Below are 26,599 nucleotides of genomic sequence, written 5' to 3' on the forward strand. Positions count from 1 at the left end.
TGCCAGCGCGCTGCTTCTTCATTTCCTGCAGGTTGCATGCGTCACCAGGGGCGTAGTTCTTCACCCGCCTCCATGAGTCGGTGTCCACGGGGTACCAGCGGCCGTACAGACCCACGGAAACGGACAGCGCCGCCGTCTTCACGCCCTTGTTCCGCATCTTGTCCAGGTCGCCGGCGTGCCTGATTGCAGTAAACTGCGCACGTGTTGCCGCGGTGTAGAGAGGGGTTGTAGATGTCACGTGATTAGGCGTTATCATTCACGCCCTCGCATTGCTACGCAAAGTCGATGGTGGTCGGTATCGACAAAGCAGTTATAGTAGACTCGACCCAGTTATTCTCGAGCTCCAAACTTCATTTATATAACACAGCGCGGTATAGGTCCGTGGCGTTGGCGTTGCGCTGCCAAACTTGGGCTCACGGGTTCCATCGTGGCTGCATGGACGCATCCCAACGGGATCAGAATGCGGCAAGGATAACGATCGTGCTCGGCACATTGGGTGCAAAGTAAAGAACCCCAGCTGGTGTAGTTTAATCCGCAGTTCCCCAGTAAGGCGTGCCTCATTATGATCCCAGGAATGTACTTTTTTTTTCATTTCTCTCCTCTTTAATGGTTTTGATTTCTGGCATGCGTCCAACAGCTCCATATAACCACAGCTGCACCGGCCAATACATAAAACGGGGGAGACGCCACCACCTTTGAGAGGGAAGTATAGAAATCCCATATTCATAAGCCTACAACGGGATGCATCGTTATAGAAACATAGTATCGGTACAAACGGGGCATTCATATAAGAAAAATTTTCTTCGCTTTTACAGAGCGCAGCTGGGTCACCTTTGCATAATGCGCTTATTCACGCGAATTATGACATCTTTCTCGGTTGTCACATTATAAGGCCAGAGGCTCTGCAAATATCACTTCTTCAATGACGCTTTTAAGGGCATAATAAATAAAAACGACCTTCGTTGCACGAAGTGAGCCCGCATTTAGCGTGAGCGTACTTTCTCTCATTTCTGCTGTCATTGTTTATCTAATAATTCTCTTATTGTTCATGTTATTTTTCCTCTAAATATTTCTGTTATTTTTCAGCCCACTTCAATATAGCACAATTACTTCAATTATTAAACGACTGTTTTGTTTCACATCTCATTTAGTAGGATCCGCTGGTGGTGCTTCTTCATCTTCCGACCAAAGCGACGACTTCGGCGTAGGTAAACTAACGTTGTTCTAGTCTTTCTAGACGGCGCTGCCGTTGCATGTCAGTCCTTCTAAGCTCATCGTTCAGCTGCAAGATCATGAGAAGCACCCGCTCCGTTTAGACTACTTCACAGCAATGGAGCACCGACTGTTCTTTCCACTTGTGGCTATGGTGTTGACCTGCTAAGCACGAGGTCACGGGATCGAATCCCGGCCACGGCGGCCCGCATTTCGATGGGAGAGGGGAAAGCGAAAACACCCGCCTACTTAGATTTAGGTGCACGTTAAGGAACCCCTGGTGGTCAAAATTTCTGGAGTCCCCCACCACGGCGTTCATCAAAATCGGATCGTGTGTTTGGCACGTAAATCCCTATAATTTTATTTTGAACTTTTCTTTTTCTTTACAAGCGCCGATGCAGAAGAGACTATGCGCCTCTCCGAGCAGCGAATTGTATCTAGCGCTGAAGCCATGCACTCCTGGCAGTGCCAGGTGAGCCGATGACGTCATCCGCAGCGCCGCTTGCCTGTTCTTATCTACGCCATCGATCGCCCGCCGTGACAGCTGCGCGGCTCACCTCATTCTTGGGGTTGTGGGAACTTCTATCGCCGAGCTTCGTACACCCGCATCGCGAACCTGCAAAAACGGGGCAATATAGGCTCACGCGTATAACAGTCATACCGAAGGAGCTACCCAGGTGATCACATGAGAATCAATACTGCGTAGCGTGCCAGACCTTGTCATCCTCCTAGTATGAAGCTGCGCGCCTCTCCCCCCCCCCCCCCCCCGCAAAACAAAAGAGAAAAGAAAGAACAGCCTCAACAACGAAAACATATATCGAGGGCTACGCTTCCGTGTGCCGCATGAGCTGTAAGTCATAGCAGAAGTCACAATAACTTCACGATGTCCCTGCTCTACTCATGCACTACAAGAAGTACAAAGTGATTCGATGGTAAGCGTAGCATTTATGGATCCGGCTCCTGTTTCTATTACAAAATCCATGTAGCCATTACGAGAGACTGTTAAGTTATTATTACGCAGATTCTATACTTCAGATATTCTGCCTTTATTCTGACCATACTACAGGGGAATGTGGTATTGAAGCTTTCTCACTAAGTTGAAGAAGTAAATGTTCTTGAACAGAAGATGCTCTGGTTGTCTCAGTAGATTCGCTGGCAAAATTCTGCATTCCTTATCATAGCTGTCCAGATCGTATAGGTGCGCTTTCGAGATGAATAGGTCCGGCATAAGCACGGTCCTAAAAAAAAGAATTGAAACAGTGTGGTGAGCTGCGAAGCATTAGATGAATCCTGCATTCAACTTCTTTATCAAGTTCACTTGATGCTCACAATTATCAGCATGTATAAAAACCTACATCGTTACGTTTGGTTACAAATTTTGTCAACTACCGTTGAGTGAAGTAACTTCAATTCGGTCCAGAGAAGACGCATGGGAGACCCCGCGCCACCCGGCTAGTCCCACGTAGGAACCGCCAAGCCGAGCTTGACGGCCCGATCGCGGGCACTCTGGACGGCCAGGGTTTGGTCGTTGAGTTCGGGGCTGCCTAAGAGCGCTGAAGGAGGAGCCGATGGCGGAGCCGCTGAAGGAGAAGCCGCTGAAGGAGGAGCCGATGGCTTCACACTCCCACAACACATGGTCCAATGCTGCCCTTAGTCCACAGGCAGGGCAGCCCGCACTGGGATATCTTTCAAGGTATATGGCATGAAAAACCGCAAGGTTTGGGTACGCACGGGCTTGTAAAAGTCGAAGGGTAACCGCCCGCGCCCTGCATAAGGCGAGGTGCGGGAGGGGGAATGCCCGTCTTGACTAGTGTGTGGTGATTACATTAAACGTAAGCAAGGGTTCCCCGCGGAGCAGGGGGACTGCTGAGGCGGCGCGGTCAGTGAGTCCTCGCGCGGCCTCGTGTGCGCCCTCGTTAGGGTTAGAGGGGGAACCCTCAATCGACCCCAAGTGAGCGAGAAAACAAATGAGAGAATGCGGAGAGATACTTTTGGCGCTTTGGAGAATGCGGAGGGCCTGGGGGGAGACCATACCCGTTTGGTAGGCCTTAATGGCTGCCTTGGAATCACTATATTGTCACGTGGTAGTGACGGTGAAGAAAGAAGCAGTACGGTGGAATACAAAACTAGCTTTTATTGGGCGAACCTGTGCCCACAAAACAGGATACACTTATAGCACAACGAAAGCGGCGAACACGCTCGGCGATCGTCGAAAATCTGATCAGCGGGTCAAGCGCGTCGGCTTTTATAGATCAGTCGTCGAATGTTCCAGATTAACTGATGGGACACGCGTGTCTTCCACAAAGTTCTACACCATTCGTGTCACGCCATAAAATCTGATAACACAAGGTTCGGCGACAACAGACACGCGGATAGAAGCGTCGATAACTTTCCAGAAACGTCGGATACATGCAGGCGCGTCCCTCGCTCTGCGATTACAGTTGTTAAGCGGCGAAACGTGGTTGCGCGATAAAGATAAGTACACGTGTCATTACCCCCCTCTTAAAAAGCATCGACCCGATGCTGCAAACAAACGAAAGTAACAAAGAAAAGCACTCGTAGCAAAGAAAACAACAAACTAAGGAAGTTCATTAGCGTCCGTAAAATGGTTTAAGGCGCACCACGTGAACCACTTCAGATCGTGCGCGGCGCCGCTGTGAGTGCGAAATGCCGTCTGGCACGACCTCGCGAGAGGTACGGGGATCGATACCCCGCACCTCCACCAGATGTCACGTGGTAGTGACGGTGAAGAAAGAAGCAGTACGGTGGAATACAAAACTAGCTTCTATTGGGCGAAGCTGTGCCCACAAAACAGGATACACTTATAGCACAACGAAAGCGGCGAACACGCTCGGCGATCGTCGAAAATCTGATCAGCGGGTCAAGCGCGTCGGCTTTTATAGATCAGTCGTCGAATGTTCCAGATTAACTGATGGGACACGCGTGTCTTCCACAAAGTTCTACACCATTCGTGTCACGCCATAAAATCTGATAACACAAGGTTCGGCGACAACAGACACGCGGATAGAAGCGTCGATAACTTTCCAGAAACGTCGGATACATGCAGGCGCGTCCCTCGCTCTGCGATTACAGTTGTTAAGCGGCGAAACGTGGTTGCGCGATAAAGATAAGTGCACGTGTCAATATATTGCCTCTCTGCGACCATCGAGCACAGCCAGCGCGATTGCAACCTGTTCGGCTACCACGGGCCTCGAAGTGCGTACCGTAGCGCAGCAAGTGAGTGAGTGAGCAGCAAGCGAGCCTTGAATTGGAGTCGACGATGGAGATGGCGAATGCCCCTTCTTTGACAAATGCCGCGGCATCCACGAAGCTTGCCTGAATGTGGTTATTGCGGACATGCTCGAGTAGAGCTGTAGCCCTGGCCCGACGTCTGCCGACGTTGTTTGCGGGGTGCATATTGCGGGGAAGGGGCGCGATGTGCAGTTGAGACCTGATGTCGCTGGGAATCCGCACGGCGTCAGGGCACTGGTCGACAGGATTGAGGCCCATCTCCTACGGTTGAACGTTATGCATTGAAAATAAAGGACGAAGAGGCCACAGCTGACGTGAGAAAACTTTCATACCCCTGTGACACGGCACGTGTAATATCATTCGCGGCCAATGAGATTACGTCCCTATGCTATTTTTATTGCTTCTACAAGGGCATGCTGAATGAGATTCGCAGCTAACGCTATTCACCCATTCAACGAATTTCCCGAACTCACGCAAGGGCGACTTATGTAGTCTTGACTACAGGGGCTTGGCAAAAATTTACGAAATCGATAAGCTAAAACGAAATGTAGTCACAACAAAGGTTGTCATAATTGGTGTTATGAGCTGTAATAATTTTATGACGTACAGCACGATAGTTGAAGTAGTTTGTGTGCAGCTAAATTCTTGTTGCCAGTCTCCAAGTGTACGCTATATGACCTCCAGTCGGCCATGTTTGCAAACGCTCATTTGTTTTGTTTTCATTTTATTTATTTATTTATTTATTTCCAAATACTGCAGCCCTACTCAGGGCTATTGCAGGAGTGGAGTACAGTAAACATAACAGAAACAAAAGCAGTTGAACACCATAGACAATAGAAAAAAACAACAACAAAGGGAAGCAATCTTATCGCACTAGTGCTTCTACAGCATCACGCAGTGTCAATTCACGAACAGAACCGGTAATTCATTTCAGCACTCGACAACTCTCGGGAAATAACTGTGTTGGAACATGTTAGTACGTGCAAAGAAAGGCTTTAGGTTGAGGGAGTGGCAACGTCTGGTTGGAAGACCACTGGTATATCTGATGTAATCATCAGCAGGTAGTTGACAGCAAGAGTGAGTAATTTCTGCTCATTGTTTTCAAAGTGGTGCCGCGCTAAAGCTTATCCGCCCACTACGGAAGCCAACTCTGCAGCTTCGTCAGTGGAGAATGAGAAGCAAAAAAGCGCACTGGACTGACGACGAGAAGCGTGCGCTGCTGAAAGCGCGGGAAGACCACCTTTTTGCAGGGCGAATCACAACCTGAAAGCACGCATGCCTATTGCCAAGTGCCCGTGTGCGCAAGCTGCCGACAGACATTGCCATCATTCGGGAATGCTATTTCGCATACCTGTGTATACAGGGAATGCAAGATTGCAATGACATTCGGTATGAATGTCATTTACTGTGAATGACATCACACATGCCGTGTGACGGAGGTAGTGTTCAGACTTGCAAACTTCTTTTATTTTGTGTCCAAACTTTTTTACCGAAATATCAGCTTCATACCGGCCAACTCAGTCACGACATATTGTAATAAATTGTGCAGCTTAGGCAGAGCCTCAGAATTGATCACCTTTTTAGGAAAAAGGAAGTTCGCGCTTACTTTGATTGCAGGAACGAGACGAAAAAAAAAGAAACTGCCTACAGCCTATGTCCTGTATTGATTTACGCTTTAAGCGCATTTTTAAGAGACAGATTTCGTCAGCGCAAACAGGGGTCATAATTAATGCTGTCACACAGCTTTTGACGAGACCGTTATGAGATACACAAATTATGACTATCTACACCCCTATGGTTTCACCTTGTTCGGTGTCTAGTTCACGTGTGCTACCGGATGTCTTTTGTAATTCCGCATTTGGCCCTTGTCAAGTGTTAATGTGGCGTGGTCATCCACGTTTCTCATGAGTATATTGTAATTATTTGTCTTGGTTTGTTTGTTCCGATCGCAACGTTTGACATTGTCGTCCAGTCTTACATGTAAGTATTACAATGGGGAGTCGCGGATGTGCAGTGTTGGTCCCATTTTTTTTTGTTCCCGTGTATGCGAGAGAGCTCAACTCGCAGGAGGGAAATCGCCAAAAGACATGCAGTTTACTCTCATCATATGTCCTAATTATTTCTGATTACAGTGTACGTTCTGCAGAATTTCCGCACACTTTCTGCATCCTGTGACTACAGATGCTTCATGCAGTATTTGCAGAATAAAAACATGCACCTTCGTAGCAGGGAGGTGATAGAGGCCGCGTCATATGTATGCAGAGTGTGTGTACGTCTTTTGCAGACTCGGTGGCACATTGTCTGTAAATTTTCTGCAGAAAGACCGAAAAGATTTTTGTGATTTCTTTACAAAAATATTTTCTAACAATGCCCCATACAAATACCCCAAATGTGGTATTTTACTCTGCCCTGAAAACCGCCTTTGCATGTTCCGGGGTTTTACACACCTTGAAACTCAGAGTAACCGAATCGGCACGGTTTATCATTTTTTATATGCATTCTTGTATATTCAGCTTTGTACCACAAGCTCTATAAATATGTCAAAAACAGCAATAGCGTCACATATATAAAGCTATGAATTAAGATGCTTAATTGAGAATACATGAAAGAGGCCGCAAAGCTAAGCGCAATATCGCAAAAATATGAAGGAGCGAGGAAAGTGAACTGCGCATATTAAGATATAAAAATACTCTAGGTGTGGGAATAAATTTGCAGCGCAGTCTACTAATGCATTCCAAGTTGCTGTATTTCTCATCATTATCATAGTGGTTGAGCAATTGCAGTGCCAACTTTTTCATTATTAAGTGCAAAAAAATTCCGTAACCTCGATCTGAAATTCTGCAAATTTTACAGCAACGCCACAGAAGTGTCCCAAGGAGTTGGAACTTTCACGTTCACTTGATTAATATTCCTAGTTTACTTGACAAAAACAAATAATGGGAAAAACTAAATGCTGAAGTCTTAAGGCGTGCACCTGCATCTTACAAAGGGCCACGATGCAGATTACAATTTGAGTGAGGCCCTGGCGGAACTAGAAGTGTGGATATGTGATGAAAAGGCTTCACTGGCTAAAAACATTTTTTGTTCATTCTTGCATTATCTTCGTACACTGACCTAAAGTCTTGTTATATGCAAAAAAGTAAGCTCGCTTACCTGAACGCCTCTGCCACGTTCGAAGCCGAGATTTCATCATAGAACTGACTCCATGCCGACGCCATTACGGTGTAGATCGGGCGCTCAGGGGTCTTCCGGTCTTCCAAGTAACTCGTGAACCGCTGAGAATTATTCATTTTTACGAAAATCAGTCAGCGCTGTTGGACTACCTTTAGTGCTGCCCATAAGTCAGCAGGTGTAACTGAGCAAGTCTATCCGGATTTTTCTATTGCGATTAGCATTCTATGGGAAACTTAACTCAATTTTCGATACGTATATGTATGGTGTCCTTATCAAACGTTATTCAGGCAGTTTTCTACGAAAGAAAGAATAAGAACGTCAAATACTTTGGTGCTGGGAGGAATCAAAACCACGCCATAGAAAATTTTCAAGCGCAGGAATCCGACAACATAGCGCGCTGCGTCCCGAATGAGAGGCCAGCGAGGAAACAGTTCTTGCGCACACCGGCGAGCCGCGAATCTCGGAGGCATCGCGCGGAGTTCGCGACGGCGTCACCAGATGGCGCACCATGTGCAGGGTAAAGCACCAGAGAGCTAGGAGCTCGGCTGCGATACACGCTTCCTACGTGATGCGTTTCGATGACGGCGACGCTGTGTCGCTGCATTATTCGAATGATAATCAACCGCATTAACATCGACGCTCATCGTGAGATTGTTTCTGCCAGAATGCTTTTTTTTTCTTTCATGTTAAACGTGGGGTTGCTGCAGATGCTGTATCTTCGCGCTACCCAGCTGACGGGGTTAGCCAAATATGACTCATGTGTGTAATAGCTTTCCTTGCACATTCTTTCTTGTCGCGAGAGGCTAGCCCCAACTCTTTTGGTGGAGAGATAAATACTGCACAAAAATAGGTCCATCATGACGTTCAGGGAATTTAGCGGAAGAGAACCGAGAGTCGCCCTTGTAAATCTGGACAAGGTTGGTCTACAGGTTACTCTAAGAAATTAACTAGATATGGTAGGCATCACCCTGCTACAAGCACGGTTACTTATCTATTCATACAAAAATCGTGTGCCTTGTTTTCTGGAACAACCAACAAAATGCATTTGGTCACGTCCCAGTAAAGTGTATCGGCGTATATTTAAACCTTAGCTAAATTTAGCTGACGCACTCTATATAATGTGGCTTCTTATTTGGTGATTATTTCACGCGCCAGCCTTTTAAATGAGCGCCGATAAAGAAAGCCGTGCAAATACGATTGCATAGCACGCCTGTTTAGGTCACGCGTAAAACACTTGTAGGTATTCACAAAATACTTGCGAAAATACCATCCGCGATTGGTCACAGTCGCGGTGGTTGTCCCATTGTCACACTGACCATTGTCGTGAACGATGGTGGCCTAAAATCCGGCCAATCAAGAAATACATTGTAGTGTAAGAAGGGCAGTAGTTATGTAAATAATTATTTTCATTTGTTTATATTTTAAGGCTAATGCAGAGGTCTAAATGGTACTCTGACTACTTTTTCACAAGGAATGACTTGTCGTGAGTAGTCTTTGATCGGAAAGGTATCGATAATAACGAAAGGAATATTTACACTACTCTGGTCTTGTTTTATGAATAGCGCCCCAATGACATGTGTCACCAGGAACAGTAAACTTTAAGCGTCAGAACACATAAAAAAGAGCATACAAGCCTGCCTAGTAATCAACGTAGTGTGTGTGATTGCCTGAAAAACTCCCATGTTTCTATGCTTCCAAGTTGATATTCTGATGGGAATGCATGGCAGAAGCAACTGCCCATCGACGCGAAAATTCTAAGCAGCTTATCGCTTTAATCATTTTGCGCTAGAATTACTCCGTCACAACGCACCGTAGATGCAGTATCATCACTGGTGAAAGAAGGTCCTTATCGCTGCTCCTCGGACAAGAAATCGGACAGCGGTAATTTAGCAAATATACAACTGCAAAAGCGCATCGACAGAGCATCATTGCACTATGATTAGTAATCCATGGAATTGCCTGTTCATTTCAATGTAAGGATTTTCATTTTGCCTGCCGTTGCTCTTGAAGCAGTCTTCTTTTAAAAAACTTTTCGTTATAGTTCCACCCTTTGGCCGCACGGTCAAACAGGCTATATTTAAGCGCTAAGAGAGAATAATTTTCAATCACTCGAGCGCAACACACGTACGTAACCACACGGCCATGACCCTATTTGACCATATTTGGCCCTTCCGCCACAGACACCACATTCGTCATAATCAACCACGCTCCAGTCGCATGGTACCAAATGGCAGCAAATGCTGCAAACATTAAGGTATATATGTATATATAGCTATCGTTTGCTACTAGGGGTGCGGAATAGCAATTGTCAAGACCGAATTGAATTATTTTCGAATAATGAACAGCCATTATGACATATAATATCGCACGTTCAGATCCCGGTATTCTTAAAACTTATCAAGTTTCCATGACACAGTGCCTTATGCAGCATTGTTTATTAAAAGCACAAATAGAGCATGAGACCCAAACAAGTGGTTGCTTCGATGACCAGAGCGCGAATGACCGCGGCACAGCTGGTAAAGTATGGCTACCCAAGTCACGCGCAGCCTGCTCCAATATGGAAGTCCACTTGTTCTATGTCTATACTATGCCATTGGCGGAGGGGGGGGGGGGGGACTTGCCGTACTTTTTTCCGATGTTATATTTGTTTGGGTGCAGTTGCCGTTTTGAGATTTTCGAAAAGTATTACAAAAACATTAACATTTGAGAATACTGACTTTTCGATTCGAAGACCGCATCAAATACGGCACTATTTGATTAGTTATTGGGAACTTTCGAATATTCGCACATCCCTATTTGCAACCGTGAAGACAAATCACGCGCTTCCAGTTTGCACTTAAGCAAACTTCATTTCTCACTTTTGTTTTGCGAAAAGCTCATATACATACCTTTAGTATTTGCAGCGACTCAACCATCCCTTCTTTGTTGAAGAATTCGGTGTCGGTGTTGATGTAGCCGTAATGGAAAATTCTCTTCGTAAACAACTTGTGCAAATGACGTTTCACGGAGGAGTCCTTCGATGCCGCAGCCGTGCGGCTACGTGTTCTGTTGGATTGAAACCGTTAGAAAAAAATGCACGTGAAAAACGAATTCTTTCACGGGCTTCAACAGGCACAAAGACAACACGCATGCACCTGCTCGACCGAATTACCCTCATTAGGTAACGACCGGAGAGGGCAGCAGTAATAATTGGATGCAATGACAAATATCAAACGGTATTCGAGCCAAGAGCGTAGAATAACCTACCCAAAGAAATTCAATTCGACACAGAGCGTTTCCTATGCGTTCGAAATATTCACGCTGTAAACAGAACTTCCTGATCTCTGCGATCGGGGCAAAATAGCACCCAGCCAAGTTTCTTCGTTGAAGAGGAAGACAAGACAACGGGGTCAGTGAATCCTCAAAGTGAGGAAGCTATACGTCTTTTAGTGGTAACCTGTAGTGGAGGCGCCTGAAATGGCCTAGTGACCTCCGGTCAATTCTTCCAGCGCTACAGATTTAGATGGGAGGCATTTTAATTTTCGAGATCAGTTGACACTGCTCAGATGGCGTAGTTTATTTCATGTTCATTTCTGTTTGTTTGTACATACTGCAGCGCAATGAGGGCTGTAGCAGGCGAGGATTAACAGATGGAAATTATACACCGTAAAATACGATACAATGATGAGGGCGATGTGCTATCACCATACATCTTGGATGGCAGATACAAAACTTCGGGATGGGCATGAGAGAATAGAGCCAAGTAAGGAATTCCAGTCTTCTATGCAAGGAAGGAAAAAGCTGAATGTCAACATATTAGTGCGTGCAAAGTAGGCCTCAGGTTTGGGTTGTGGTGTCGTCTCGTCGATGACTTTGCCACGAGGTTAGCATAGTTTTTTAAAAGTGTAACGGAAGAATTGAAGATGATGTGCAAGAAATCTAATAATGCTATGCGGCGACGTCAGTACACCGAAGTTAAATTCAAGGAACGATGTGCAGAAAAGGGTGGAAAGTCACGATCATAAGGGTGACATATAAATCTTACAGCTTTCTTTCTGAATTGTTCCTAGCGCGTAAATCTCACACTGCTTATAAGGATTTCAAACGACAGATGCGTAGTCAATAAGAGGATGGATTAGCGATTTATTTAGTAACAGCTTATTTATCTTTTGGATAGTGTACGACGTAGGAAACCACATTTTTAGTGTTTTGTTATAAATTATGCAATCAACGTGATTAGACCATGATATGTTATACGCAAAAATGACACCGAGATATTTTTACTCAGATACTCTACACAAAGCGTTGTTATCGAAGGAGTAATGCAAAAAGAGAAGTTTTTTACAGAAGGACACACGGACGGTTTTATCAAATTTAATGCTATTAGCCAGGTGTTGCACGAAGTGCAACATCTAGAAAATTACTCCTGGAGGCGGCAGTGATGATTAGAACAGTTTAAAATTTCATATTGTCACGTGGTGGTGACGTTCAAGAACACAGTAGCAATACTGTGAAAGACAAAACTAACTTTTATTGGGCGAACCTGCGCCCACAAAAACAGGCTACACTTATAGCACAACGATAGCGGCGAACACGGTCGGCGAACACAGTCGTCGAATGTTCCAGACTAATCTTTGGGACCCGCGTGCCTTCCACAAAGTTCTACACCATTCGCGTCAGGTGATGAAATCAGATAACATAAGGTTCGGTGACAACAGACAGCGGATAGAAGCATCGATAACTTTCCAGAAACTTCGGATACATGCAGGCGCGTCCCGCGCTGTGCGATAAGATCTGTTAGGCGGTGAAACGTGTCGCCCGATAAATATAAGTGCACGTGTCAATATCAAACACAATCATCAGCGTAAAGACGACTTTCAGAAGAGGTGTTAACAGTCAAATCATTTATGTAGATTAAATAAAGCAGTAGCCCAAGAACGGAGTCTTGGGGCACTCCAGATGTCACATCAACAGCAGTAGACTCGCTCGAGCTGTAAGAGACATACTGAGAGCGAAATCAAAGAAAGCTTGGAATCCAGTGAACTAGCTGCGAATTATTTAGTACAGCGCTGAATTTAGCAAGGAGTTTAGAATGTAATACCCTGTCAAATACTTTAGAGAAGTCTATAAAGATGGCGTCAACCTTGTTGCCAACATTAAAGTTAAGGAAAATGTTATGCGTAAACTGAAATAACTGTGTTTGCGTATTAAAACCGCACCTAAGCCCATGATGTATGTTAGATAGCAGATTCATTGAGTACAGTAAAATCACTATGTGTTCATGAATATGTTTTAATATTTTGCATGACTGTGATGTTAATTAAATCAGCCTGTAGTTCGACAAAAACTGCTTATCTCCTCATTTATAAAGAGTAAGCATTTTAGCTAAATTCCTCGAGGAAGGAACAGTGACAGATTATAAAGATTTGTTGAATATATGACCGTCAGGTATCTTGATGACCACAAAGAGTAGCGAACCAAGAATGCATTGTGTATCTCGTCCGGACCGGTGTATTTCTTGGTATCCAAGTTTAACACCAGGTTAAAAATGCCTTCATTGTTTAAGTCAATGTCACTGATTGCTTCAGAGCAAACTATAGTGGTGAGAAAAGGAATGAAGTTGTTATTGGGTAAAAAATACAGTCGCAAAAAACTTCTCTCGTACAAGGCGGTATCATAGCGTAGTTTCAATCTATTTAGACTCTTCTGCAATTTCTAACTTCTGAGCTTCGGACAGATGGCGCATAAGCCAAAAAAACATTCAATTTCATCTGTCATCCTTGCAACATGCAACATTTGTGTTTACCATTGTTCACGCGGGCTTGCAGGGACACCATTTGCGTTTCCATCTGTGTATTTATTATTTATCACAGCAGAATGCTCCAGCCCTGCAACTGATACACGTCGCCCCCGAGCGCAGAAACGTTCCTTCTTTTTGAGGTATTGCTCCCGGCTCCGCCTTTCCTTTTTTCTCGAACATCGTTTTCACCGGATCTATTGTCAGGCTCACTTGCCTCGCACAACAGCAGTACGTGTAGGCTTACCTTATCGGTTTTATTTCATCAATAAATAAGAGCGCAACAATGCCGTTTCTCTCTGCTGTTTGACTGGTCGTGTCCTGAGCTCAGAACGCAAAGGCTTAGAAATCGACGAAGTTGGGCCCCACTTAAAAATACAACAAAGGAAAAGCAGATGTCAGCCTTTAATCAGAATTGGTTCTCTAGACTGTGCTGTGCTATGCCTGACTTACAGCAGAGTCCACGTGTAAATCTTATCGCTTGGATCTAGCGTCTGCGATGGCATTTATTCGTCTTCGTCTAGCTGTCGCACTGACGGGTCATGAACGTATTCCCACTCGCCCTATTCCCACTACTTGTCCCTACTCTGCTTGCCTAGCTTAGCGTTGTCTAGTTGTGTCCTCGCCTACCTTCCATTTCTCTACGGAGTTTTTTATCGTTTTTCAGTCTGCTTACTCTCTTCCTGAATATGTGAGGCCGTGGAACTGGCCTTTAACAAAAAAAAAAGGGGGGGGGGGGCAGGTCGTCGCTCCCCAAGGCCAGGCTCACGCGTAATCGAAGGCGACGCCGTAAGGTACGGACACACTAGCGGCAAAACGCGCGCGGCGCGCCGCCGGTGGCGCGCCGCGTGCCGCGAAACCTGCCGCGGAACCGGTTTGGTCTGCCGCGCAGAGGATGGGTCCAGGACCCATTTTCGGCGGCTTGCCGCGTGCCGCGAACCAATGAGAGACGTCCGGGCTTTCTCCTAAGCGCCACCTCTTGGCTACTGCCGAAGTTACTTCCAGCGGCGGCGGCGGAACCACGATCGACGACCGAGCGCTCCGAGCCAGCCGCGACTGCTTTATGTGCATCCACGTGCTCGTGTGCATCCACGGTGAAAAATGAATTTGAACCGGCAGAATATGATGGATCAATTTCTAGAGACTGTTCGCTTGTTCCCCTTTCTATATGATAAAACCCATCCGGATTATAAATACAAGGACGCCAAAATGAACCGGTGGGTGATCATCGGCAAAACATTCGATCTGACTGGTGAGTTGTTTTCATTCTTTATCTGAGCTTCCGCTGAATGTTCACGTCGGCAGGAATGTGCGGGGGTGAGCACACTTGTTTAGAGTGCTCTAGCGGTGTGCTGCGGAGCAAAACATTCGCTTGCCCCTCGACGTCTCGGTAGCGCCAGCAGGGGTGCACCCAAAACCTTCGTCTGCGTGCCTTTTGCGCGCGCCGCCGTCGCAACAGCAGAGAACACACAATGACCAAAACGCTCATCGTCGTCAGAACATCGTCGTCTGCATCTGCCATTGCAGGAATCAACGCGATCAGCGCGGTAGATGACGAGGGACGAGGAGCTGGCCTGCTCCGAGCAAGGAAAAAGCGCGCGACAACGGCGATGTCGCGCCTATGCTCGCGCAGTTCGAGACAAGGCGAGATCAGCGCTGTCACGTGACTCGGCGGCGGCCGCCGCGCACACAACCGATGTGGCCTCTCTGCCGCGCGGCGTTCTTGCCGCCGGCGGCGTGCCGCGCGCGTTTTGACGCTAGTGCGTCCGTACCTGTACTCGGTCTTCGTTTGCCGCGCCGCGGTGTTGATGAAGTGCTGCACTTCGGACGGGTACGGCCCGCCAAAGTCCTTGGCACGCGAGGCGGGCATCTGCTCCAGGAAGGTGTAGTCGCACACGCCGTCCTCGGGGAACCGAGAACTCGCCTTGATATCCGGCCCATACGTGCACGCCAGCGAGTACAGTGGGATGGGCCGCTCTGTACGCGCAAGGCACGAGCAGAGCAAGCACAAAGATGGAGGGCACATCACGTAGCATCAACGGGAATGCTCTAAGGAGCACTACAAGGATTTATAAGAAACTATTCTCCTGGGCAATAACTACATGCAATGTGCTTTTGATTGGAGTCATCGGTAATGAGATGGTATTGGATGCACGCCCTTCCGCACTTTGCGGTCGAAGCTCTGCCGACGTGAGGCGATGCTCGCGATGGGCCGATGAAAACTTAGATTTTTTTTATGTCGCTAAAAGGAGTACGCGAAGTACTGTTTCCATTTCCAGCCAATGTTCCAATTATTGACGAACGAAAATGGATTAGTGACTAACTTAAAACGTAAACTTCCTAAGGAAAGTCAACAATCGGTGATGACGGCAATTAAGCCGCGACAAACGTGCCGGATCCGTAAGCACTTTCAGGCCTCAACAAATACTGACTTGCAGGAGAACAGCCGGCAGTAAAGTGCTGTTTTCCGACATCTATTTTCAATGACACAAAATATATTTATTAATTCACCAAAATATACCTAATACCAGTGCTTTTCTTAAACGTACAAAACCTTACGTTCTCCCTATGCGCCTTCAATATAAACACAGATCCTGTCAGCTAGTCAACTCTAATAGGTAAGGTAATTCATGCCTACATTTTTGTTTTTCTCCATTCGGTCATTGCACGTTCAAACAACAGGTCTCAAGACACGGTTTACTTTGAGAGGACGTGTAGGTTGTGTGCCGCGCACACGTGAATGTTCAGTTCCGGTGTTGATGACGACATTGTGTAAATACTAGACTGGCTCCGCGCATTAACAATTTATACAAGCGTTTCCCGGCCAACGAACAATGACACATTCGCTAGTATTTTCAAAGCACCGCGCACGGCCTTGGAGCACTTGGGAGGCGGTTTCCTCGCCTAGTTGCGAGAGCGACGGAGACATTTCCAGTCACGTGGTCCCTCCGATTGCTCAGGGAGCAGCTGAACGTACGGCTAAGGCCAGGCTTTCTCCAGCTTCATTGTGGAGAGGCAGCATTGGCGACAAACCATTCGGAGTGCCGGTATAGGAACCAAACTACAGCAAGGGCCGAGTACATTAACGGGCCGAAAGGAGCTCATTTATTTTTAAGTTGTAGAAAGATGTGATATATGTGAAAGATGCAAAGTCTTCGAAATAGCCGGTGTTTCAGCTAACGCTCTCCTTCTTTTTTTTAAATTGCATGTGGCAGATTGCACAATTGTAGTGCATGAGCTGGTCTGCTCGAAGAGATGGACATTATTTGAAGAAAAAATTGCAATGCAAGATCGCCTATTTAACAAAAAATTCAATAATCATATTTTCAGCTACTCACCTCAAGGAACATATTGCAATTTAGAAATTCAAGCCGGGGAGGCGGATCCGATTGGAATGAATTCTCAGGATGACAACTGTTTAGAGATAATATTTCCCAAACGATGCGCTCAAATGCATTGGCGTTCCAGTTACTTTTGTGGTTCCATGCATAAAACGACGTTTTGGTAAGAAAGTAAGTGGAACGACAGGGCATTTTCACAGCCATTTTGACAGCGCATGTCTGGTAAATGGTGTAATCTACACATTTATTTTCAAGTCGATATGCCTTGCACTCTCGGTGGCTAGGATTTGTAAATTTCGATATACTCCGCAAGGTAATTAGTCAAAAACATAATTTGTTTTTGTTGATTAGTCGATTATGTCATTCATTTTTTTGTGCACTAATGTCCGCCTCTTCGAGTAGACCAACTCATACACTATAATTGTGCCATCTGCCAGAGGCAAGTTCCAAAATAAAAATTCATGGGGTTTTACGTGCCAAAACCACTTTCTGATTATGAGGCACGCCGTAGGGGGGGACTCCGGAAATTTCGACCACCTGGAATTTTTTAACGTGCACATAAATCTAAGTACACGTGTGTTTTCGCCCCCATCGAAGTGCGGCCGCCGTGGCCGGGATTCCATCCCGCGAACTCGTGCTCAGCAGCCTAACAACATAGCCATTGAGTAACCACGGCGGGTTAAAATAAAAATGAAAATCGAAAGTGTTCATTGAAACATCTTGCATGTGTGTGAGGCGTGTCGCATGGTTTACATATATGTAATGCGTTAGTATTAGGAGTGTCAAAGGGAAACAGCAATGTCTGTTAAATTTGGGAAGGCGGCATGAGAGCTGGAGAGGGGATGGGACAGCTTGGAAGACTGCGCATATATATACATATATATATATGTATATATATATATATATATATATATATATATATATATATATATATATATATATATATATATATATATATATATATATATATATATATATATATATGTAATGATCTTCCAGTGACGATCTTCCACTCTGAATGGCTCGACCTTATAATCCAACAAAGCGCGAATTATAGCCAATGAAATCCCCTGAGGCAGAACTTGCGCGGTTAGCGCGAAATTGACAAGGGGAAGGCAGGTGCGGTTGCCAGTAATTGTCAGCACAGTATGCGGCACGGTAACACCGCGTCTAACTGCTGGAATTGGTGCGACCACGTAATTACCGTCAGGTACAGCTGGTCAGTACAAGTCGACGTGTGTCAGAGTGGGGCGGTAGGCGAATAAAATCCATGCAGCTCAAACAGCTTGGAGGCGGGTCCACAGGGTCGGCAAGAAGAGGCAAGTCAAGGCAAAATGAGCCGGCCGAATAGTCAAGCAGGGCAGAATGATTGGCAAGAAAATCCAGACCGAGAATGAGTTCGTGAGGGCAATACTCGATGACGGTGAAGAGAACGACGGTGTGTCTGTCAGCAATGGTGAGTCGGGCAGAGCACATGCCAACAATAGCGGCAGTCCCTCCGTCTGCGACTTGTACAACTCGGCTCGGGGCGCGCGTCAGAACTTTCTTGAGCCGACGGCGAAGAGCAGCACTCATAATGGACACATGCGCCCCGGTGTCAATCAACGCGCACACAGGAACATTGTCGACGAGGACGTCCAAAAGGTTCTTGTTCGAAGGTAAGCAGAAGCGAGGATTTCGTGCCAATGTCGTCATTGCAGCTTCACCCACAGAAGCTGCAGTGTCTAGTTTTCCGGTCGAGGGCGCGGCGAGTAGGTCGGAGAAGGAGCACGGCGCAACGGGGGCGAACGAGATTGACGACGGGAGGGAGAAGGCGAGCGGGAGTAATGGGGTCGTGTCAAAGGGATCGCAGGGTCAGATGATGGAGCGGGCATAGAAGGGGCGAAGGAAAATGATGCGCTAGGGGGACGAGGGTGGTAATCAGAAGAATAGCGCGTCGGAGAAGTCCAGCGGCTGCTGCAGTGGCGATCGACATGTCCAGTGCGTCGGCAGTTAAAACAGATCAGCTTGTCGTCCACGGTTCACCATTCGGAGGGGTTGCGCTGTCCGTAAGAGGAGTAAGAACAACGCGGTGGGGACGTGCGTGGAGAAAGAGGTTCCGAGCGTTTGGAACGAATGGATTGCAGGCCGACGTTGGACAACTCTTGACGGACGACGACCTGGATCAAGGAGATTGTCACCGGAGAATGATCAGGTGACGGGAATGAAGGGGCCGCCGGTTGTGCCGCTTCTACCTCACGACGAATGATGCGGGCCAAGTTGTCACATCGCGATTGCTGGTGGAAGAGGTCGTCACAGCATGACCTAGCAGCTGTGTTGAGAAGTCGGGTGATGTGCTGGGACACCCGGCGGCTTTTAGCATGCTCGAGACAGCGGCACTCCTTGAGGATGGTATCGATGCTGGTGACGTTCGTAAACACCAGCAAATTGAAGGCGTCGTCAGCGATGCCTTTGAGGACGTGATTAACCTTATCGTCCTCAGACATGGTCGAGTCAGCCTTGGCACAAAGGGCCAAGACGTCGAGAATGTACGACACGTAGGACTCGGTCGACGTCTGTACACGTGTGGCAAGGGCTTTCTTGGCAGTGACTTGGCGACCGAATTGATTGCCAAAAAGGTCGCGGAGCTTCTCTTCGAAGAGATTCCAGCTCGAGATCTCGTCTTCGTCAGTCTGGAACCATGCAAGTGGAGCTCCGTCGAGGTAGAAAAGAACGTTCGCAAGCATAATAGCCGCATCCAACCTGTGACTGGTGCTGACACGTTCGTATAGGCGGAGCCAGTCGTCAATATCAGGACTGCCGACTTCGTTGAAAACACCAGCATCCCGAGAGGGGAAAACGGCGAAGTAGGTCGGGGCTGCAGGCGGAGACGGTTGCGTAGATGAAGTGCCGCCAGCAGAAGCCGAAGTTGCGCTGTCGCCGTTGCGACCGCTGCGAAGCTCCATGATCTGTACTGGGAACGTCCACCTCCACCAAATTAATGTTATGTGCTATGCTATATATGCTATATACAATGCTATATACAATTTATCTACAGCGAGGTCTGCGGCACCAAAGAAAATATACACCACCTGCTTTGCCAATGTCTACGACATGCCCCAGAAAGACAAGAACTTGCTAACGCTCTCCAAAAACAGGAAAATCGGCCGCTTTCTGTGCAGATGCTGCTGGAACACCGCCCCCGTCGCTCGTCGTCCCATAAAGCGGTGAAGGCGCTTTTGTGCTTCTTGAGGACGACGGACTTGTGTGAATGTCTGTGACTATTAGTGCAATTTCTATTAGACCACACGCGTGAGCGAGCTCACCGCTAATGTCCTTCTTTCCTTCCCTCCTCTCTCTCCCTCTCATCTTTGTTTTCCCCTTTCCCATTCCCCCGGAGTAGGGTAGCCAACCGAACGTTATTATGGTTAACCTCTCTGCCTTCTGCTTTTGTCTTTCCTCCCTCCCCTACGTGTTTACATGTGCTTGTATCGGCGTGAATAGGTTTAAAGGCCGTTTCTTCCGTGGCTGTAGCGCAGTCTGCTGCCCTAGGATGTTCGACGGTTTTGAAAAGCATTTAGCATTGCGCTGTCGTCTTTGCGCTGCAGTAAGACAGGTGGTCGAAATTTCCGAAGTCATCCACTACGGCGTGCCTCATAAGCAGAAAGTGGTTTGGGCACGTAAAACCCCATAATTTTTTTTTCTTAAACATCAGTGAACGCCCGTGTCGAGCGCGCGATGTGTGATTGTCGCACCCTGCGCTCGCCACAATCATAGCACTTTTATTATGGCGTCGTTTTTCGAGAACAAGACAAAAGAATCGTACGTTGGTTTAATTAAGTGAAGTCGCTGCAGCGAGACGTGAATACCGTGCTAAAAAAGTCACTCGTCACGATTTGTCGTTCGCTCCGCAAACTCTGTGTTGCCACGAAACATGAACGGAGTGGTGTGAACATCACTCAAAGCAGTAGAATAAGAAAGAGCCTTAAGCGTGCATTCATGTCATACCGCGTCATACACTTTATTAGCTTGATACAAGATAAGGGCCGCTATTAGCTGAAGTAAAACTAGCGAACGATATTAGCTCAAAAAGTAATTGCAACTTTGTCACATCGCTGTCGTGCGCGAAACAGTGCAAGTACGATAAAAATAATCTCGTCTGAAGGGACCTGATGAGCCTATACAAACGTACTGTCACATTGGTCTAGCTTGCCTAATTGAACTCATTAACTGTTTGCATTTCACAGCGAATAATAAAAAAAAGGAATACAAGCTGTAGAACGCGCATCAGTTGGTGGTGTAGAGCGCGCATTAACTTGCTACTTTACCTTTGTTTTACAGCAATACACACTCTTTTTTTATACAGTGCAAGATGGTCACAGAATGCACTATTAATAACTGACGCAACTGTATTAACAGACTAGGCGGAATCCAAGCTGAACATACACAAAAAGCCCCGAGAATGTGCCGAAACAAAGACTGCGTTGTTGAGTGCCAGTCCCCCTTTGAACGAGAGTACGCGCTTCTTTCGCGTAAATGAAAATGCTGTGCGGATTTCGTGCAAAAAAAAAAAATGTGGTGCTGGAGGGCAATATGGGACCAGCACAGTACAGTCAGCGGGTTTCATTACCTGAAAATCGGGCCGAATTGTTCACACTGGAATGCCCACGCCCACACGTCAATGCGCGCCGTCGAAGGCCTCTGCACACTAACGCGGCGACGGTAGTGCCACCTATAGTTCGATATCGCGGTAAATATTTGATATTCTGGTGCTTTGTTAGAGTTCTCTCCTTGTATATTTTCCATTGAATTGTACTAGCACACTCCATCCCCCACCCTCATTCGGGAGTTACGTGACCTGTATTATAAGTTTATATATATGTTAACGACAGCACAGTTGTTGCGAAGCTAATTTTCCCAGGTGCGCGATCTCAGCTAGTCACAACAACGTGTTTTTTGTCGCCGCCGATTCAGCAAGAGCTATCGTTACAGTCAGTATGATCATGCAAAGGATATCGAAATACCCGAAATTTAGCATATCGCTGACGAATGATCAATCATGAAATATTTCCACACTTTATTGTTAACTCCCATATTCAGTAAGGAATCCGTCATGATCGATATATGTATAGAGCAACGACAACATGTATGCTTCTTCTTGCCTTTAAGTAACGTTCAATAATTTTTGTGCGTGCTTGAACCGCTATTTTTAAACTGCCCTTAATAGGATTGTGAGTCAGATACTCATCCTGATGAAGAAAAACAAATGGCAGAGGCGCTTTATTTCTTTTCCACTGGTTGTGGTTCTTATAAATTTCACGAAAGTCAACGTAAAACAGAATCACCCTAAGCTTACGCGTCGTTGTCGTTGTCGTCCTCTTTGTTGTCGTCTTCCTTGTTGTCGTCTTCCTTGTTGTCGTCTTCCTTGTTGTCGTCTTCCTTGTTGTCGGCTTCCTTGTTGTCGTCTTCCTTGTTGTCGTCTTCCTTGTTGTCGTCGCCTTTGTTGTCGTTGCCTTCGTTGTCGTCTTCTTTGTTGTCGTCTTCTTTGTTGTCTTTGCCTTTGTTGCTGTGGTGGTCGTCGTTGTCGCTGCGTGAGAAAAAGATTTAGTGCACGTTTGTTTAATTATAAAACATTTCTGTAAAATAAACTAAGGTTTTGAAATGATTCCTAATTTTAAGTGCGCTGTATGCAAACACCATCACAACACAAACTCAATAAGTTGTTTTATTTCTCACATACAGTCTTTTTTTCATTCTCCTCCCGACTTAGGCATGCTTTATGTAGGTGATTTATACGGGGCGCCTTTAATTTTTGCTGCGTGTTTTGTTTCTTTCACTACTGTACTTTCATTATTTTGCAGGTTAGCGATCCGGAGGAAAAAAAAACACAACTACCCAAATCGCTAACATTTAAGCTTTAAGCACGAGCGCATATGTTAAAACAATGCATATAATTTTTCTCGATTTCCAAGCTTCTTTTCCTGCCGCAGATGCATTAGTCGTCGCCTTTTAAGCAAACTTATAGACGTCTTACCGTGTTTCTTCTTTTTAATAGCTTTAACGCAGAGACCAGCCAGAACTTTTGTGAACAAAGCGTAATAATTACTATTAATACAAGAGTCCTCGAATAAATCATATATTGTGCCAACATTCTAGGCCAGTTACAGGAAGCACACTAAGCTTCGTTTTCCTTTCGAACGATTTGTGTTGATTGATGAAAACATTGGCCTTAGCCGCTTTTACTTTATTACTGAAAAAGAGTTCCTTGCTTCCTTTCAATGTGCATACCACTTGACGCACAGTACAAATGATAAAGTTTCCCTTTTTGTCTGTTCGGGGAAACTTGGAACTATCATGACCTCTGCAATGGTACCACTTCTTGCTTACTATTTTTATCTTTATGCCTTGTTCTGTATCCATCGATCTGAACCTTAGCTGTACATACATTGACATAAAACGTTTTCTATTAAAATTTTAATGGTGGACTCTCGTGCAGTGATAGTACGCGTGAGCGTAGATGGTTCGTGTGTGAAATTGGCGAGATTGTGTTTGAAACCGCGAGGGATGCGAGCACCTGAGGAGAAAGGGGCCTGGAGGAAAAGAGAACCGCAGCGTTTGCGCCCTTTTCCTTTGTGCTTCGACGCCGCCGTGCTCGCTGTGCATCTTCGATGCGCCTCTTCTTTGCACTTGGGTGCCTCGATGTCCTCCTCGCCCGCTGCTCCGTACAAAGTGCAGACAGCGGTGGCATCTACTACGGCGTTGAGCACGCGAATGGCGGACGTCGTTGCAGCCTTTGGCGAGCGCCATCTAGGACGCGTTGCCGGCGCTCGTGTGTATCCGCCATTCGCGTGCCCAATGCGGTAGTAGACGCTGCGATTGTCTCTACCCTGCACGGAGCGGCAGGCGAGGAAGACATCGAGGCACTCTGCACGCGTATAGCGATATACGCCTGGAGGTGAAGAGAATCGCCACGTTTGTCCTTTCCATTTGTGCTTCGACGCCGTGGTGCTCGGTGTGTATGCGTGCGGCGTCCTTACGCCTGCGCGGAACCTACATTCACGGAGTGAAACGTCACTATAACATTATTATTTATTTGAGGCTTCCTCTTCCAAATGAATCATTTACATGCAAAGAATTAGAAACTTCTTCAGATCAAAAAAGAGATTACAATTTGAGCACTTGCAAGGTCATTGCAAGAAGCCGTACACTTCACGAGTCTACACAGGCGGGTGACTAACTATTGGTTAGTTAACATCATTGCGACACTTTGCGTTACAAACACCATTCCTCTGAGCAAGCCGCATCTCTGCCTGAACTTATGTCGGTGCACTACACAGAATGCGTGTTAGGTAGTGTGCAGGCACACTTTCTTCAGCATCGGCCCACCCACGTCTGAGAGCAAGTCGTCTGCGTGGCGTGGGTCCACATCGCGCTACAATGGACGACACGTCGCTCTCTTAGCCCGGGATGCAGCCGCAGTTTGTATCAAGAAATACGCTCACGCAAAATTAAAAAAAAGAGACTCAGATAGAACCGGGAAAATAACTCGACATAATAATAACAATGACCCAAATCCTGGAAGAAGATGTAGTATTTTGGATGCGGCCGGCCCCAGGTACCAGGTACTTCAGCGAGAACTGTTACCAGGTTATAAAATACGATGAATTCAAAGATAAGGACATTTTCGTTCGCCAAAGTTCGCAGCAGTAACGGAAATCAGGAAGCGCGAGTAAGGCCTGCTGGCGAAGAATCACAAAATGTATTTTAATTAGACACTTTACATAGGCAGTCGCATAACACTTGTCATACAACCGCAAAATTGCTGTTCACAACATATTGTATGCCTGCTCGACATTAACCTGCTGAGACACCACACGGTCAAATACTGCTACTAAAAACCTCACACTGTTTGCAATGTAACAATGCATTTCATGATCAATTATAGCTATTGCCACTTTGCAAGTTGAGATCAATTATAGTTATTGCCACTTTGCAAGTTGAGATCTATAGTTTCCATGAGTTTTCGGTACTAATTACTCAAACAATGTTGCAGTGACGTCTCACTTCGCGAACGTGGGTTATGCGCAAACGTATGCTCTCCGCGAACATGCTCCTTTTTTCAGAGATTATGATACAACTTCGTTAAGATTGTGTAGCAAAGACGCCTTAATTTTGCGAGCCAGTATTTAGAGCAGTCAGCTTTAGGAAGATTCACGGCGTCCAATGTTTGGCGCGCTTTTTTTAACAGTTGTACCAACTTTACTAACAGTGAAATAACAGGGCAAGCGCACATTGCTGCAGATGCAAAGAACAGGTGCCGCGTGCATTGTTAAGAACGGCCCAGCTAAGGTGCAAGTTTTGCCAGCCACTTCCGACAGGGGCGGCAACTTTCCCTGGCGTTACGCTCTAACCTCGTCGCCGTTGTGACCGAATGAGTTCGACGAAGCAGGCTTTGTGCGCAACACGACACCGCCTACCCGGGTCGGCCGCGAGCGGGGGAGTGTGCACGCGGGAACGTCTACTGATGCTCCTTCCCACGCGTCGACCAAGACGCAAGAGAATGGCTACCCGGCCGCGCTGCGAGGGTCAGCTCCGAGTTCTACGAAATTCGCGTGACGTCGGTTCCGGACCGGACCGTGAACCTGTGCGTGTGTGCGTGCGAGTGTGTGTGTAAGCCGTCCCGGAGAGAGGCGACGTGTTTACAATGACTGGACGAACGTTTCCGTCCCCTTGGAATTCAAGGGGGACCGAGTGTTTACAAACCGCTGTTGTGCGGATGCTCGAGACACTTTCTTAAGCAGTCATGTTGGACTGAGACACTCGCTCAAGCAGTCGTGTTAGACTGACGTACTTTCTCTAGCAGTCATGCTAGACTGATGAACTGCATGTAAATACTATAAATAAACCCTTATTCCTCGTTCTCTATGAGAAGCAGTCCTTCCCTTCATCAACGTCGTCAGCGTGGATAAGTTGGATGACGGCATGGGCCAGCTACCTTCGAATTCATGCCGGACTCCAATCTTGACAACGAGTTACGAGCGATGGGATTGAGCCCCCAATCCTGACAACTGGTGGCAGCGGTGGGATCGTCCTAAAATCTTACAACTGGTGGCAGCGGTGGGATCGTCCTAAACTCTTGCAGCATGCACGGTGAGCACTGCGGCGTCCAAGCAAACAGAGAAAGGGCGCGAGCCTGCCGACTCTCTCCTCCACCTCCAGGCGCCTTCCTCCTCCGGAGCTCGCTTCCTTCGCGGCTTCAAACGTAAGCTCGCCGATTTCACAGCTCGCCGATCTACGCCTACGCGTAAAATCAGCTCTGTCTTAGTATTACCGATAACGATTTCGTGTTCGCGGAAGTGCTACGGTATTTTACGTGTATCAGAGTGCGCGTAATTGCTCCTTTTTCTCTCATGTAGCACTCACTCATACTAGTCCATCAGGTACGCTGCTTCGCTGTAGAAAAACATCGTTCTTGATGTCTGCCGGCTAACAGGAACGGATTTCACGGCACATATAAAAGGCTGCCGACGATTTGCTGTGGCTGCCGACGGAGATAACAGCAGCCATCCGACCTTCGTGGCGTGCTGCTAAGATTTCAGGGCAATGGGAACGTTAGGATGCACGAGCGCAAACCCGCTATACTTACTGCTCTGGTCCCACAGTACCTGCGTGCAGTCAGTTCGACTTCAGGAACAGCAGTGGAAAGCTTGTGCGTCGTTATCTGATACGCATAAAATTACTTCCTCTAATATAAACTAAACACACACACACACACACACACACACACACACACACATATATATATATATATATATATATATATATATATATATATATGTATATATATATATATATATGTATATAT

At 46.6% G+C, this 26,599-nt stretch overlaps 1 protein-coding gene across 1 annotated transcript; it reads right to left on the reverse strand.

The window, feature by feature from the left end:
• LOC139061342 (uncharacterized) lies at positions 1-26,418 on the reverse strand. The gene is made up of 8 exons (XM_070541255.1): positions 26,381-26,418; positions 22,091-22,321; positions 15,187-15,391; positions 10,527-10,683; positions 7,618-7,739; positions 2,306-2,450; positions 1,770-1,828; positions 1-193 (listed from the first exon to the last, which is right to left on the reverse strand). Exons 3-8 carry the CDS (start codon positions 15,282-15,284, stop codon positions 139-141), a joined length of 636 nt encoding a protein of 211 aa, XP_070397356.1. The 5' UTR covers positions 15,285-15,391; positions 22,091-22,321; positions 26,381-26,418; the 3' UTR covers positions 1-138.
• Positions 26,419-26,599: the final 181 nt, after the last annotated feature.

This window comes from Dermacentor albipictus, chromosome 6 (assembly GCF_038994185.2).
Source record: "Dermacentor albipictus isolate Rhodes 1998 colony chromosome 6, USDA_Dalb.pri_finalv2, whole genome shotgun sequence".
Lineage (NCBI taxonomy): Eukaryota > Metazoa > Arthropoda > Arachnida > Ixodida > Ixodidae > Dermacentor > Dermacentor albipictus.

What these genes read in the sequence shown, in the direction of transcription:
- LOC139061342 (XM_070541255.1), bottom strand. Translation starts at nt 15,284, where the DNA reads ATGCCCGCCTCGCGTGCCAAGGACTTTGGCGGGCCGTACCCGTCCGAA. An exon ending in AGTCGCTGCAAATACTAAAG is followed by an intron (nt 7,740 to 10,526) that starts GTATGTATATGA and finishes AATAATTCTCAG; the next exon opens with CGGTTCACGAGTTACTTGGA. An exon ending in AACGTGGCAGAGGCGTTCAG is followed by an intron (nt 2,451 to 7,617) that starts GTAAGCGAGCTT and finishes TCTTTTTTTTAG; the next exon opens with GACCGTGCTTATGCCGGACC.